General features: G+C 36.7%; 1 protein-coding gene across 2 annotated transcripts in view; it reads left to right on the top strand.

The window, feature by feature from the left end:
* Positions 1 to 16,570, top strand: part of LOC306856852 (lymphocyte antigen 75-like) — a 30,188-nt gene that overhangs the window by 9,880 nt on the left and 3,738 nt on the right. Inside the window, exons 7-31 of one of the 2 annotated variants that reach the window (XM_079396359.1) lie at positions 72 to 263; positions 1,213 to 1,370; positions 1,467 to 1,574; positions 1,712 to 1,800; positions 2,400 to 2,569; positions 4,714 to 4,922; positions 5,015 to 5,157; positions 5,259 to 5,340; positions 5,488 to 5,559; positions 5,973 to 6,096; positions 6,299 to 6,334; positions 6,435 to 6,604; positions 7,737 to 7,804; positions 7,950 to 8,026; positions 10,498 to 10,634; positions 10,723 to 10,831; positions 10,956 to 11,119; positions 12,689 to 12,818; positions 12,907 to 13,127; positions 13,424 to 13,586; positions 13,675 to 13,833; positions 14,148 to 14,270; positions 14,729 to 14,917; positions 16,050 to 16,273; positions 16,374 to 16,557. In XM_079396359.1, the coding sequence (XP_079252485.1) occupies positions 72 to 263; positions 1,213 to 1,370; positions 1,467 to 1,574; positions 1,712 to 1,800; positions 2,400 to 2,569; positions 4,714 to 4,922; positions 5,015 to 5,157; positions 5,259 to 5,340; positions 5,488 to 5,559; positions 5,973 to 6,096; positions 6,299 to 6,334; positions 6,435 to 6,604; positions 7,737 to 7,804; positions 7,950 to 8,026; positions 10,498 to 10,634; positions 10,723 to 10,831; positions 10,956 to 11,119; positions 12,689 to 12,818; positions 12,907 to 13,127; positions 13,424 to 13,586; positions 13,675 to 13,833; positions 14,148 to 14,270; positions 14,729 to 14,917; positions 16,050 to 16,273; positions 16,374 to 16,557 (3,501 nt within the window). Of the gene's footprint in view, positions 1 to 68; positions 264 to 1,212; positions 1,371 to 1,466; positions 1,575 to 1,711; positions 1,801 to 2,399; positions 2,570 to 4,713; positions 4,923 to 5,014; positions 5,158 to 5,258; positions 5,341 to 5,487; positions 5,560 to 5,972; positions 6,097 to 6,298; positions 6,335 to 6,434; positions 6,605 to 7,736; positions 7,805 to 7,949; positions 8,027 to 10,497; positions 10,635 to 10,722; positions 10,832 to 10,955; positions 11,120 to 12,688; positions 12,819 to 12,906; positions 13,128 to 13,423; positions 13,587 to 13,674; positions 13,834 to 14,147; positions 14,271 to 14,728; positions 14,918 to 16,049; positions 16,274 to 16,373; positions 16,558 to 16,570 lie in introns of both variants that reach the window. The other variant, XM_079396358.1, reaches the window with a different exon arrangement.

Genomic DNA, 16,570 nt, shown 5'->3' with positions numbered 1-16,570 from the left:
TCTTGTTCAAATTTTCCTTCTTTTTTTCTCTCACTTTCACAGCATAGTCTCTCTCCCTCTTCTTTCAGCAGTCAGGGAGGTATATAAGCCCACGGTGTGTAAAGATGGTTGGACTGGGTGGAAAGGATTCTGTTATAAACTCCACAGTGGATCAAAACTGTCCCAGCGTGACGCTCTGAGCATGTGTGAGAGAGATAACGCTACGCTTGCCAGCATGCAGAGTTTGGAGGATATTGAAATGCTACATACAAATTTTCACTCAGGTAAACACATCTCACTGCACACGGGTATCAACAACACATGTTCTGAGAAAGCAAGCCGATTGTAAAGTATTTCATTTGATCATTTATTAAAATCATTGTGTTTAATGTTAATCTCTAAGCCAGTGGTCTCAAACTCAATTCCTGGAGGGCCACAGCTCTGCACAGGTTTGCTCCAACCATATTCAAACACACCTGATCCAGCTAATCAAGGTTTTCAGGATCACTAGAAACTTCCAAACAGGTGTGAGTTCGAGCTAAACTCTGCAGAGCTGTGGCCTTCCAGGAGTTGAGTTTGAGACGACTGCTCTAAGCTGTCTTGTTTTTTATGTAGTTAGCATAATTGCTAAAGAAATAATTGTAATTATTGGATTCTGCATTTTTTTTTTTCTCTGGATGGCATATTTTGTAGAATACGTATCTGTAAACTCAACACAGATTTAATGTTTTTCAAAATGCATGGGAAATGCACAAACTGAAGTAAATCATTTTTCTTATTTGTGTGATTATTTTGACCTGCATTACTCCTCTGCAATATACAGTATATGTGTTTGTATGTATGTACACATACATATGTACATTGATATTCATTTTATGTATTTTTTGGTGTGTATGTATCAGGGTTTCTGTGGGTCTTAAAAAGTTATTTTTTTTGCCTTTTTATAATTTAAGGCCTTAAAAGGTCTTAAATCAGAGCAGAAAGTCCAAGTCATTGCATTTAATGTTGCACACATTGCTTAAACATCTATTTTTTCCTCAGTATTTTTGTTTTCTGATGCATTTATTTAAGCATTCTTATATCACTTGAGATCTTGAAATTGAACAAAATTAAACAAATGTATGCATAAATAAAAACTATACTAATTGTATAATGTATATTATTTGTTTTATATATATATATATATATATATATATATATATATTATATGTTTTATGACTTTATATGTGACAGATCTGAAGACAGAGGTATGGATTGGTCTTTTGGGTAATGGAAGCACCTCAGTTTTTGAATGGGTCGATAATGTACCAGTGTCTTTCACATACTGGGCCAGAGCTCAACCTCCACCACTTCTACCAAATAGCATCCACTGCGTGTACTATTCAGGAGAGGTATGTGTGTGTTTCGTCATGTCAGATTATAACACATAAATAAGAGCGCTGTTCTGAATATTAGCTCATCTCTAATTTATCTATGCGTGTTTGCAGCATCATACATGGTCTGTGTCTGATTGTGAAAAGTCGAGGGCTTACATGTGTAAGTCGAACGGGAGTGTGAATGAGAGCGCCCCAGAGGAAGGCTGTCCTTCAGACGGGGTGAGTGACCATCACTATGGAACAATTCATTCTAACTCCATGGATATACATCATGTTTGTGCTTCACGTTGTTGCTATTGCCGCCCATGTGAATCTGATTCATGAATGAGCAGACATCTGTTTTTTCTTCTCTCTAGAATTGGAAGAGACATAGCAATGCCTGCTATAAAGTGGACACTGAGCTGGTGTTCTATAAAAACAGCTGTCACTTCACCATTAATAACAGGTAACTGTTAACATATATTTGATTTACAACTCATAAGATCAGCATGAAACAGCTACAGTATAATCTTACAGTTAATAGTGTCGCTGAAAACATTGGTTAATATATCTGCAAGATGTAAAACATATTTATTCTGGAACAGAATAGTTTTATTGTAGCCACTTGTCCAAGTGATAAAAAAGTCATATTCTGGTGCCAGTTGCTTAAACATAACCACTGTATTAAGACTGTATCTTAAGAACTAGTTGTACCTACTAGCAGTTAGCCAAGGAATAACTGTCTAACTGCATTTTTAATGACTGTCTTTAAAAAGTTACGCCCAATCTTAATAATAAAAAAAATAGGTGATTCATTTTTTAAAGACTAGTCTAAGCAGTTTATGCAAACGGCTACTGCTCTGTTCTGTACTGCTACTGATCTTTAAAAAATGGAATAACACATGATATGAAGCATCATGTTTGTAGAACAAACAGTGCAGAGCGAGTTACATGACAATTTTATACCACAAGTATGATTAATAATAATAGTGAGCCATAAAAGCTAAACTAATTTCTAATTTTGAAATTTTCTGGTAACATGAAGATGTGTAATCCTCTCTCTAGATTTGAACAGGCCTTCATTAACAGTCTTCTGAAAGAGCACATTAGCACTGAGGTGCTGTATTTCTGGACGGGGCTACAGGACACTAAAGGGTCCAGGGAGTACCATTGGATCGGTCAGGATGGGACAGCAGACCAAGTCACCTACACCAACTGGAAATGGCTAGAACCAGGTAATGCGCATCATGGGATCAACTGTGGTTGTTCAGTATTGTAAATTAAAGGATTAGTTCACTTTTAAAAAAACTTTTGCTGATAATTTACTCACCCCCATGTCATCCAAGATGTCCATGTCTTTCTTTCTTCAGTCGAAAAGAAATTAAGGTTTTTGATGAAAACATTTCTCCATAAAATGGACTTCATTGGGACCCAAACGGTTCAAGGTCCAAATGACAGTTTCAGTGCAGCTTCAAAGGGCTTTAAACGATACCAGACGATGAATAGGGGTCTTATCTAGCGAAACGATCGGTCATTTCAAAAATAAATAAAGTTTAAGTTTTATAAGCACAAATGCTCGCCTTGCTCTGTTCTGTGATGCGCGTTCATGACGTCACGTAATACGCAATGATGTTGAAAAGGTCACAGTTGACTTAGGCGGAAGTACCGAGTCAGTGTTTACAAATGTGCGGAAGGAGGACCATATACACACATTCAAATGTCTTTGTGTCAGTTTATCGTTTAAAACGCCCATTTCGTGTGCGTATCCTGGGTGTTTTAATATTAAAAAGCCTACTGACTCGGTACTTGTATTTGTCTGAAAGAAGAAAGTCATATACACCTAGTATGGCTTGAGGGTGGGTAAATCATGGGGATTTTCATTTTTGGGTGAACTATACCTTTAAGTGTTTTTTACTGTGTTTCATTGGTAGAGCAATATAGATTTCTGAGAAGGAAAACAGTATCCTAACTTCAGGGTTTCCACAGGTTTTAAAAAGTCTTAAATTTAGTTGTATCAAATTTAAGGCCATAAAAGTCTTAAATGGTACAAGAAACTCTTAACTGTGTGAAAGTCAAGAGGTTTTAAATTTGGGGACAGAAAGACAAGAATTGCGATATGACTTAAATGGATAGTTCATTCAAAAATGAAAATTCTGTCATTAATTACTCACCCTCATGTTGTTCAAAACCTATAAGACCTTCTTTCATCTTCAGAACACAAATTAAGATATTTTTGATGAAATATGAGAGCTTTCTGACCCTCCATAGACAGCAAGGGTCCTTACACGATCAGGGTCCAGAAATGTAGTAAGGACATCGTTAAAATGGTCCATGTGACATCAGTGGTTCAACCATACTTTTGTAAAAGTACGAGAATACTTTTTGTGCGCAAAAAATCTAAATAAAGACTTTATTCAACAATTCTTCTCCTCTGCGTCACCCCCAGTAACATTTTGGAGAGTATCACGACACCAATTTGGAGAGTATCATGATGTTGTTTACGTGCAGATCAGTGCACGCATATGTGTCGTGATGCTCTCCAAAATGGGGCTAGGGGTGACACGGAGGAGAAGAATTGTTGAATAAAGTTGTTTTAGTATTTTTGGCGTACAAAAAGTATTCTCGTACTTTTACAAAAGTACGGTTGAACCACTGATGTCGCATGGACCATTTTGTCAATGTTCTTGCTGTCTGTGGGCAGAAGGCTCTCGGATTTCATCGAAAATTTGTGTTCTGAAGATGAACGAAGGGCTGACGGGTTTGGAACGACATGAGTAATTAATGACAGAATTTTCATTTTTGAATGAAATATCCCTTTAATTTGACGATCAAACATCAAAAGGTTATTAGATTGAATAAATATGAGTTTTAAAGTCAGGTGCTGTGCTGCTTTGTGTTGTACTGTGGTTACTCACCACTGTATTTCTGCTTTTCTGAAAGCGCCACCTACTTTCGGGAATGGATTTGCATTTTCAATAAGCTCATCTGATGTTTTTGTTTAGAATTTTACACAGCAAAGTTTGAAATGTGAACCGGTGTTTATGTTTATGTTGATAAATTAATATAATAATTGACTCATCCCTTTTATTAAAAATGGTTTAAAGGCTGAAATGTGAAGTTTAGCATTTTATAAAACTTTCTGCTCTTGTGAAAACCAGTATTTGAACTGTAAATCATGCATTTTACATTTAATGTTACCATAGAAGTTGCCCTACCCCACTCATATGGTACTTTTTTTTTTTTTTTTTTTTTTTTTTTGTGCAGGTGTTAAATAAAGTCTTAAATTTGATTTTAAAAATCCTGCCGATGCCCTGCAACTTCTTAAATATCACAATTTAAAATATTTTGCATTGAGTTTGAATGTAAATGTGTGTTCCAGCTTTCGCCGGTGGCTGTATGGTGATGTCAACTGGGAATCCTTTGGGCCAGTGGGCTGTTAAGAACTGCACTCTGTTCAAAGCTGGCAGAATCTGTAAGAAACCCATCAAATCAATGGTCCAACCCACCCCAGATCCAGTTGAGCCCAATCTCAATGCTTCCTGTGCACCAGGATGGGTCTCAAAGGAAGGCCTAAAGTACTGTTACAAGGTGTGTTCAGCTGGTATTCATCTAAAACAAGAAGCTGAGTCAAGACAATGAAGCCATTTCCATTTATATCTAATCAACATCTGTTTGAAAAGGTGTTTCACGAGGAGCGTTTGACCAGGAAGCGCTCGTGGGAAGAGGCGGAGCGTTTCTGTGAGGCACTAGGTGGGCATTTACCCAGCTTCACTGAGACTGCAGATATGCAAACGTTACATTACATCCTGAGAGACTCTATCAGGTACAGATAGGACGGTTCCTATTATCATATTCCCCCACACACTAACCCAAGGGCAGTGACATTTATTGACTTTTAGTTGTGCTGTCTGTCTCCCTGTACAGTGATAATCGTTTTTTCTGGGTGGGACTAAATCGCAGAAATCCAAATAACAACAACAACTGGGAGTGGAGTGACGGGCGTCCGGTGAGTCACTAACATATGATGTTTTCTGAACAAAATAAAGACAAAATTGGGTTGTGATCGGAGCCATCATTTGCTGCTTTAATTTCCTTGTTGACTAAAGCTAAAGTATGAAATGTGTTGTCATTTGTTTCTGCTGCTTGGTAACAGGTCTCCATGATGATCTTTCCTGAGGAATTCAACGAAGATGATGCCTATAACAGGGATTGCGTTGCCTTTAAGGTGTGGTAAACATGACTCCCAAAATGTGCATGACCCAACATCTCATAACATCACAAAACTGCATTATTATGCAATATTATCTTGACAAACAACAGAAGAAATGACGCGTGCTATTCTGGTTTCTAGTGTCTTGTAAAACAAATTTAGACTTTACTCACTTAACTGCTGGAGATGGCCTGGTAGCTGTACATATTTCTGCTTGATATTTTCAATGATTTTAATATATAGATTTAAGATTGAATTTTATTTGACAGTTAGCACACAAATCAGACATAGATTCATTTGTCATTGAGCATTGCTATCAAACACTAAAATAATGCATGTTATACATTATAGATGTTATACAGTAGAAATCAAAGGCATGTTTGAATTCAGACAGCCTGTGATGATTTTTTAATTTTTTGTGTCATCAGACTTTGAAAGGAACCTACAGGCCATTTCTCTTCCTCCTGTTTCAAAATGATCCTCCACAGTCTTTTTATCCCAGCGTCTTTCACTGCAACGCCAAACTGGAATGGGTGTGTCAGATACCACGAGGTAAACAACACTCAAGACAACACCCAAGACTGAGACTGCTTAGATTCCATATTTACTTTGTAAACAGCAAATTAGCAGAAATGTGTTGTTTGTTTTCAAGTTTATGAATTTGAAAGGTTTCTTCCCCTTCATTGTAATTGTATGTACTGTAAAAGAGCGACATGAATTGTCAGAATTTCATGGTCTTTGTATCATTCTCTAGGTCAAACACCAAAAACACCAGAGTGGTACAACCCAGGTAGAACATTCATTTTGAATCAAATGCCCAATTACGTCATGGATTATGTAATTTTTTAGTTTAGAAATCAGTGACATGTTTCATGTTTCACTACTAACAGATGGGCACCATACCACATCAGTGTTTATAGACGGCCAGGAGTTCTGGTTTGTAACAGAGCCAAAGTTGTCCTTCGAGGAGGCCATCCTGTACTGCAGCAGCAACAACAGCAAACTCGCCACCCCCGACACTCTTAATGCCGCACGCCGCCTACAGGGGCGTCTTTTTGAGGTAAGAGGGGGCACATGTTTTTATAAACCCTGAATTACCAGGGGGTTTAGGAAGGTCTGACTCCTTAAATTAAAGTCTGCATCTCCACAGAACGTCAAAACAGAGTGCTGCTGGTGTTGCCTTCAAATGGGGCCTACACATAGTGATAAGAAAATGCATAAAACACAAGTAAACCATAAAAAAAGCCCTTTTACTTTTCATTATGCATGCACAGAGTGCAAAATGTTAATGCCAAAAATATTAAGAATTTTCTTTTCTTTTATTTAAAACATAATTTAAATCTATTTAAAACGTTTTTAATTATTTCAAAAGTAATACACTGCTGTTCATCAGTAAGATTTTTTATGTTTTTGAAAGAAGATGCTCATCAAGACAGCATTTAGTGGATTAAAAATACAGTAAAACAGTAATGTGGAATATAATTCGAATTTACAGTAACTCTTTTCTATTTTAATATATTTTAAAATGTAATTTGTTGCTGGTATGTCAAAGCTGAACTGTTGAAATCAGTTGTGCTGCTTAATATTTTTGTGGAAACTGATCAGAAGAACAGAATTACTGTCACTGTTTATCAATAAAATGATGAATAAATGTATGAATCTTTTTTTTTTTTTTATCTTACTGACCCCAAACTCCATTTTGAACAGTTGCAAATACTGTATGAATTAAGTTTGAATGATAAAACTTATCCTTTTGAATTTATAGGCCCGGTTTCACAGACGAGGCTTAGACGAAGCCAGGATTAGGCCAAAGTTCAATTAGGACATTTAAGTATTTTTTATAAACGTGCTTAGGAAAAACTTTACCGGTGTGCATCTTGAGACAAAACAAAGGCACTGATATATTCAGATCAGTCAGTGCAAGTTTCTTTCAGTTTAGTACTAGGCTTAAGCCTTGTCTGTATAAAAAAACCCCACAATTTTTATATACCAAGTGTATCAAAAATTTAAATTATTACTTGTTTTTTATGTTCTGCTGGCAGTATTGTAAGAAACAACACCCATGCTCATAAATGGACATTGTTTGATCCACAATTAAGTGTCTGTCTGTTGTGAAATGGATAAAATTAATATGAGTGAGTATATTGTTGTTCATATCATCCAGTAATGAATCTATTTTTAATGATCTCTAGCATTCAGAACAGGTGAATTTAAAGTGGTGGGCAGACCTTCGTTACCCTGGTCCTCATGTTCCCTATATGTAAGTTCTGGTTTTCATACCTTATCCAAACCTCACGATGAGAGGCACAGTTACTGGCATGAATTACTCTCTTTTATTTATCATTTATTGGTGTGTGTGTGTGTGTGTGTGTGTGTGTGTGTGTGTGTGTGTGTGTGTGTTGCAGGTTCAGCCCCATGCACTACTATTATTCAGCGTTTCTGGGCAGGTGCCCCTCTATCACTCCTGTGTCATTTGAACCTGGTATGAGAGTCTCGTTGTGATTCCTAAAGTAATTTTGACATCTTACAGAGTTTGTTTTGGGGCAGCTTGACATGTTGACAAGATGTTTAATGGCTCATTCAAATTACTTTCTTAATTTTAGCTCAATGGAAATTCCTGTGAATGTTGAAAGATCCATGAATCACTTGGGGAGCAGGATGCAATCTTTATGTTTGGTTTTGTTTCAGTAGCACTTTATTTTAAGGACCAATTCTCACTATTAACTAGTTGCTTATTAGCATGCATATTACTAGCGTATTGGCTGTTTATTAGTGCTTAGAAACCACATATTAATGCCTTATTCTGTATTTTAGATGCCTTAATCCCACCCAATACCTTAATTTAACAACTACTTTACTAACTATTAATAAGCAGCAAATTAGGAGCTTGTTTTGGGAAAACTCTCAGTGATCACTTTATATTAGGTGGCCTTAACTACTATGTATTGCATCCAAAAATAAGTACAATGTACTTATTGTGTTCATACTGTATTGCAAAACATTTTTAAAATTATTAGTGCAATGTAAAAACATGTACACAATAAGTGCATTCTACCAAATGATTCATTTAAATGCAAGTACACAGTAGTTAAGGCCACCTAATATAAAGTGGGACCCTCTTAGTTAATAGTGAATATGTGTTCCCTATTCTAAAGTATTACCGTTTTCTACTAGCGGAACAAAGTGTCAGTTAGTGTAGTGGTCAAGACCACCTAAATTGAGACCAAGACCAAGGCAGGGTGACTGCAGTGATGTTTGCACTGCAAAGGTGGCACAGAAGTTGCATCTGAATATTACAGCATACAGTACATATTGTTGAGATTTTGAAAATAAAATACTTTTAAATATGAAACTAAAACCACCAATTAGCAAGGTGGCAGCAAATCACTTAATGAGTCAGTCACGGAGTCCTTTATTTAGCCGATTCATTGGAATTCAGTAAGGAATCACAGCTGTGGGTTGCTAGGAAACACAACAGTTCTGCTGTGGATTTGTTTGGAACTATTTCCATTGCCAATAGACTTGTTAAAAAAAAGTGTTTAAATGTAATTTACTTTTTGTTTGTTGAATGTTTGTGTAAAATCAATATCACAATTGCAATTGTGCTCATATTCAAGAAAACCGCTCTCTTGCTCTTGTGATACTGCTACTTTGTTGTAATCATATCTTAAATTTTTGGGGCATTTGGATAAATTTTCTTGAATTTTTTTATCAAAGGAAATCAAATTAGAAATAAGTTATTGATTGCATTTTAAGCAGTTTTACATCCAATCACAGTAATGATGTTAACAAATAAATGGGACAATGCACAAGAAATTTAAAAGGGAAAGGGAAGTGGTGTGTGGCCAAGTATGGTGACCCATACTCAGAATTTGTGCTCTGCATTTAACCCATCCAAGTGTACACACAGTAATGAACATACACCCGGAGCAGTGGGCAGCCAATGCTGCGGCGCCCGGGGAGCAGTTGGAGGTTCGGTGCCTTGCTCAAGGGTCTCACCTCAGTCGTGGTATTGAGGGTGGAGAGAGCGCTGGTTATTCACTCCCCCCACCTACAATCCCTGCCAGACCTGAGACTCGAACCCACGACCTTCAGGTTACAAGTCCAACTCTCCAACTGCTAACTGACTGAAATTTAGTGATATCCCTGCAGCTGTGGTCTTGAAATAAAATTACGAGTCCCCTTAGTCTGAGAGGGAGTACTGAGACAAGACCAAGAACGGTCTCAAGTACTACAACACTATAAATTTAATAAAACATTAAGACTTGTGGATGGTTTTAATGACAGGTTTCATAATGTTGCCTCAGTGAAGACAACCATTTTCTTCACTTTGCAAGGACGTGATTATGATGATGCTCATATTGTAAGAATTTTGTAGCAATTTACTTTAATATTTACTTTCTTAATATTTTACTTTTTTAATTCCTTTCCAATATTGCACCCAAATATTAATACTCTTATCAAATGATGAGGTCTGTTTTGTAGAAGAAACAAGAATAAAGCATTTGTTAAGCATTTGAAAGTGATGTGTCGTGGCCAAGTATGGTTATACCCATACTTGGAATTAGTACTCTGCATTTAACCCATCCTAAGTGCACACACACACACAGCAGTGCGGTGCCCGGGGAGCAGTTAGGGGGTCGTGGTATTGAAGGTGGAGAGAGCGCTGGCTATTCACTCCCCCCCCACCTACAATTCCTGCCGGACCTGAGACTCGAACTCGCAACCTCCGAGTCCAACTCTCTAACCATTAGGCCACGACTTCCGCAAACTTGCTTTTATAATAGAGGATAAGAAAGACAAAGACGTATTTATTTATTTATTTAAATAAATAAATCACTTTCATAAGACTTTATAATTTGGAAAAACACCCCTCTAAGCTGACAGCAACAATTATGATTTACGAAGCAACTCGGTTGATCATCTTTAATCTTTTTTTTTTTTTCTCCGTAGGTTTCAGCGGCAGATGTAATGAAAAACAGCCGTTTGTGTGCGAGACCCTGAATGTCACTTCTGCGGAGAAAGGAAGCCCAGAACCGCCCCCTCCCAGCAACCCATGCGAGGACACTGCCAAGCACTTCAGAAATAAGGTCTGATATAGGCACACAGCCAGTCACATCCTTTAAACTTTAAACACATGTTTTTGGTTTATGACATCATTGTATACATGTCTTGCAGTGCTATCAAGTTGTACCCAAGGCTCATTTCCAAACTTTCAAAGACGCCAATGAGTTCTGCAAGACACTGACAGGCACGATGCTCACCATATCTGACCAAGTTGAACAGGGTGTGTTTGATTAATATACTTCGTAGAAATCCACTGAGAATACATTTTAATATAAAACACATTTTTTCATGCTTTTAGTACTCTCTCTCTATCTGTCTGTCCCGTGCATCTTTCCTCCATGTAGATTTCATCACTACAATGTTACCAGAGTTACCCGGACAGCCTCAGAAGGTCTGGATCGGCCTAAAGTTCAAGCTTCATGACACTCAGTGGGTGGACAACTCGCCAGTTGCATATCTGAACTTCAATCCTCTCCTGCATGGCCAGTTACGACCCATATTCATCAATGCAAGTGTCCATCTGCTTTGAAAGTTTGAAAATTATATAATTGACCACAAAGATCTGGAGATCTGATCATAGCACTTGAGGAATATTCAAAAAAATATTTTGTGCAGCATTTGTGGCATGCTATAGATTATACAGAGAATAGTTTTGTTCCTCACGTGTTTACAATAACTTGCAATACAACACACTAGTTCACCCAAAAATAAAGGCTCTGCAATTGATCAAAATGTGACAGTAAAGATGTTTGTAACATTACAAAAGATTTCAATTTCAAATAAATTATGTTCTAAGAATTGCATTTTAAGCAGCATGACCAGATCATGTGACACTAAAGACTGGAGTAATGGCTGCGTAAAATGCAGCTTTGCTCTCACGGAAATAAATTCGATTTTAAAATATATTACGATAGAAAACAGTTATTTGAATATTTCACCATATTACGGTGTTTACTGTATTTTTTAATCAGCCATAGTGAAAAATAAATATACTAAAATGTATTTGAAGTACATTTATTTTGTGCTAAGTATACTACAAATGCAATTGAAACAATCTGAAGTATATCTGATTGTGCTAAAGTGGAACTATTGCACGTACACTTTAAATATCTTGCTTTTGAAGACTGATATTATTCAAAGATCCATACAATCCTCATCATTAGTGATATTAAAACCCATTTTATTCTTAATAGTAACCCAGCAGACACAATGTCATGAGACGTTGATATTCGATTCAATTTTGGTTGCGACGTCGGGTGACCAAAATTCAATGTCAATTCAACATCAAATTTTACGAACACGGTTAATTTGATGTCAATGTCAGCTGACGTTGATATTTTGTTGTTTTTAGGTTGTGTAACCAAAATCCAACATTAAGTCAAATAAGTAAAATACTGGCTCATTCTCAACCAAAATGCAGCATCTGTCTGACATTGGGATCCAACGTCAACCTGATGTTATTTTGACGTCTGGTGCCTGCTGGGAAGAAATGTGCATTGTGCACAAGTAGTACTCCAAATTATCATTTTTATATCAGTAAGTCTCAAGCGATATGGCAATAAATATGTTAATAGAGCTGAACTATACTTAGTATGAAATAAATGTATTTTAAATATATTGTTTTTTTACTGGTGAAGGCCAGACTTGACTCGTTTCAAAAACGTTAAACAATCTCACTAACTCCAGACTTTTGAATGGTGGTGTAAATAGTAAGAGCACCATAATATCGATCCATCCAATTAACAGCCTCTGCCTTCATTCATTTTCATCATATGGAAAAGAGCATCATGAACATTCCTCAAAACATCTCTTTGAAGAAAATAAAAAATTTTCTTGATGAAAGCATGATGAAAGTCATACGTGTTGTATAAGTTTTCATTTTTAGGTGAACTGTCGTGAAATAAATAGTGGGACATTTTTTTTCTTCTTGCACAGTTTTTATTTCATCTCCCATATACCATATCTGGTGTTCATTTGGCTTTACGTATAATTGCATAAGCTGTACATTACGTACATTTTCTGTCCATGATACACTTAATCTGAGAGTTTCTCTTTTTCCTCTTGATTTGCACGGCAGACGTTTGAACAGGACTCCATGGATCTCTGTGCCTACATGTATAATGATGATCATTCTGACATGGTAGGCACCTGGGACTACACCACCTGCTCCGACCGCCAGTATCTCGGCATCTGCCAGCATCCTGCAAGTACGAGCCACCAGCGATTGTCTCAATCATCTCTATGGTATATGAAATAGTGTTCTGTTGATTAACACGCGATTGACAATTTCCCCAGATGAACAAGAGAATCCTGTGCTTAAGGACGATTTCACGGTTCATAATCATACATTTAAGGTGATACAGCAGGGCAATTTAACATGGATAGAGGCTCTTCAGTTGTGCCGGAGCTACAATATGGACTTGGCCAGCGTACCTGACGCATATGTCCAAGCAATGCTCACTGTTGAAGTCTCTCGAAGAAATCAGTCCCTCTGGATTGGACTCTTCAGTGAAGATGTGAGTGAAGATCTATTTAAAAGTTGGCGATCTGTAAAATTTTTAAATTTGCTAGTCAAACAAAAAAAAAAGTTTTCTATTTAAAAATATATATAAAAAAATCAAATGTAATTTTTCATGATTCTTTGATGATTGGAAAGTTCAATAGAACACCGTTTAAAGCAACTGTTTTCTGATACATTATTTATGATACATTTTTCCAAGGTTCTTTGATGAATAGAATTTATTTATTACACACTGTAACTGTCTTGACCATCCCCGTTTATTACTATTATTATTAATATTTTTTAATCAAGGAAGGGGAGCACTACCACTGGACTGACCACAGCCACAATGAGTTCAGCCGCTGGACCTCTGAAGCCACCGAAGGAGCCTGTGTGTATCTGGACACTGACGGTTTCTGGAAGGCAACCGAGTGTGAGGAAGAGCTTTCAGGAGTGATCTGCCACATCCCACACAGTGAGGATTCAATTCATAAATGCCGCCTCTCCTTTTCAATATTTACTTGCATATGCTTTGCTTTAAAAATGCTTTTTTTTCATAACAGATGAGACTGTCACACCTGAAGTAGATTCGGTCAAATGTCCTCACAAAAGCAATGGACAGAACTGGATCCGCTTTAAGAATAACTGCTACACGTTACTGCTGGGGGGCTCCAGATGGGGCAAGAACGACATCATTGATCAGCAGATCTGCAAGTCTCTTGGTATGAATGGATCATATCTGGGACTTTTTCTGTGATGAATTGTTCTGCACAACATGTTTTTCATGTTTCTTTTTTGCGTGTCTTTTCAAAGTTTCAGTAACGTGGTCGAAGATGTTGTAAAAATACCTATGTTTCTAAAGTGATTGTCACTACCTGCATTTTTTTGTGAGTCAGTAATTTACTGGAGTAAGTGTGTGTGTGTGTGTATGTGTGTACAAAACAAGATTAAGCACTAAAGGGTGAATTGACAACTGAATTTAGCTGCAGTGTGCACATGGCCTTTGTTTTATGGTAATCTTGTCTGTGTGTTTTAGCCGGGGCTGGAGAAATCCTGACAATCCGTGATGAGGCAGAGAATGATTTCATCAGGCAACAGTTGCAGCCATTCAAAAATTTAGTGATGTTTGTTTGGCTGGGAATGAACAAAAACAAGACAGGTAAGATAATCACATCTTCTTACCAGTCTAAAAACATTCACAATTGAACACTGTGTTTCCAGGTTAAGGCTGTAATACACTACATGACTTTTAAAATCTGATGAGAATTTAAAACACTAGGTTATCAAACACTTGCTGACTTTGTAAATGGTTAGAGAGAAAAAATGGGCATCATACAGTAAACGATCACACACAACCAGACTTTCAAGTCGTTTCAAACACAACAAACTCCCGCGAAAACATGCCAACATAATATGTTCTAAAATCTCTAAATATCCAATATGATTGATTTCTTCCAACTGGATTTTCGGCAACTAGTGTTGACGTCTCAAGATTGTAAACTGGAGCAAAAATTTGGCCAAAAGACATGTAGTGTTTTCCAGCATTTATGTGGAGAAATGGGTAGGAAAGTATCAACTAGCTGTTCATTTTTGTCCTGTATGATGTGTTTGCTTTAGATGAACAGCTGAATTGGCTAGATGGCAGCAATGTGCAGTTCTCTAACTGGAAATACGGTCTAAGACCAAACATCACAGAGTCCTTCATGGTTGGACTCAACTTAATCGGAGAGTGGGAAATGATAGAAAATAAACGTCTTTACAATGCCTTCAAACAGAGGAGTATTGTGGTGTGCAAGATTGAAAATGGTAAAGTAGCACCAATGAGTTTCAGTTTGTTTTGCCTTTTGTATAAATGTTTTTACCAAAAATATGTGACCCTGGACCACAAAACCAGTCTTAAGTGTCAATTTTTCGATTCATACATCAATAAGCTTATAATAAATAAGCTTTCCATTGATGTATAATTTGCTATTATAGGACAATATTTGGCTGAGATACAACTATTTGAATATCTGGAATCTGAGGGTGCTAAAAAAATCTAAATATTGAGAAAATCGCCTTTAAAGTTGTCCAAATGAAGTTCTTAGCAATGCATATTACTAAACAAAAATGAAGTTTTGATATATTTACGGTAAGAAATTTACTAAATATCTTCATGGAACATGATCTTTACTTAATATCCTAATGATTTTTGGCATAAAAGAAAAATCTATAATTTTGACCCATACAACATATTGTTGGCTATTGCTACAAATATACCCCAGCGACTTAAGACTGCTTTTGTGGTCCAGGGTCACATATGTTTTTATTTAGCCTTACACTGCAAAATAAGTAATAGATATGACATGACAGAAGTGTGACATGATGTAATCTATCTGTTTTTATAATTAGTATGCATGTTGTTTTTTATGTCCTCAAATGAATTAAAATACAACTATTTGTAATAAAGAAGCAACTATTGTATATAATTTATTTATTATAAATTGTCACACTGCAGGATTATTCACAAGATGCCAAAAAAGCATAATTGTTTATTGGTATCTTTGTGGTCATGCATATATTACTAGACAATTGGATTGATTCAATTGATTATAATATATATATATATATGTCTAGTAATATATGTGTGTATATATATATATATATGATGTGTGTATATATGTGTATATATATATAGGAGTGTGCATGTCATACCGTCCACGATAATACATATTCTACGGAATTTATATTCAAACTTTATTGGAATATAAATCTTTATAAATGTCTTTACTGTCACTTTTCATCTATTTAATGTATTCTTGCTGTATAAAAGTATTCATTTCTTTTATTAAAAAATAGTAGTGTAAGTTGCCTACATCTATATAAATATTAGCCAGAACTCTTCAGATTGAAAAAAAAGTCCATTTTATTTATAGACTTGCAAAAATGTCTTTTTCAGATCCCAAAGAGGAGTTCATGAAGGGTGTAGTTGACGTTAATGCTCCGGATGGCATAAGTTACCGTCGAGTGGCCAAGAGAATGGATTGGTATCAGGCACTGCAAGAGTGTGGACGCAACAAAGGCCATCTTGCCAGCATTCCTGACAAAACCACTAACGACAACATGGCACTGATCGCCAAACGGGATGGCTTTTCACTGTGGATCGGCCTTTCCAAACAAGATGTACACAATTTTTTGTGATTATAGTAATAACTGACAGCAATTAATAGCTGTACACTTAGTTGTTGCCATTGTCATGGAATTTGTCTGGCTGTTTCTTTAGGTAAGTGGCTGGCCATTTGAGTGGTCAGATGGGAGTGCAGTAAAATTCACACCAGATGGATTTGTCAATGACGGCCTTGATTCTGAGGAAAAGTGTGTGTTTGTGGACTCCAAAGGCATCTGGACGGCCGTCAACTGTCATGCAGCCCAAGAAGGGGCCATCTGTTACAACCACATCAGTGAGAGTAAGACAAGCAT

Source organism: Barbus barbus (genome assembly GCF_936440315.1).
Source record: "Barbus barbus genome assembly, chromosome: 37".
Taxonomy (NCBI): Eukaryota; Metazoa; Chordata; class Actinopteri; order Cypriniformes; family Cyprinidae; genus Barbus; species Barbus barbus.
The sequence above is the reverse complement of the archived record's forward strand: the minus strand, read 5'-3'. Positions and strand labels throughout refer to the sequence as shown.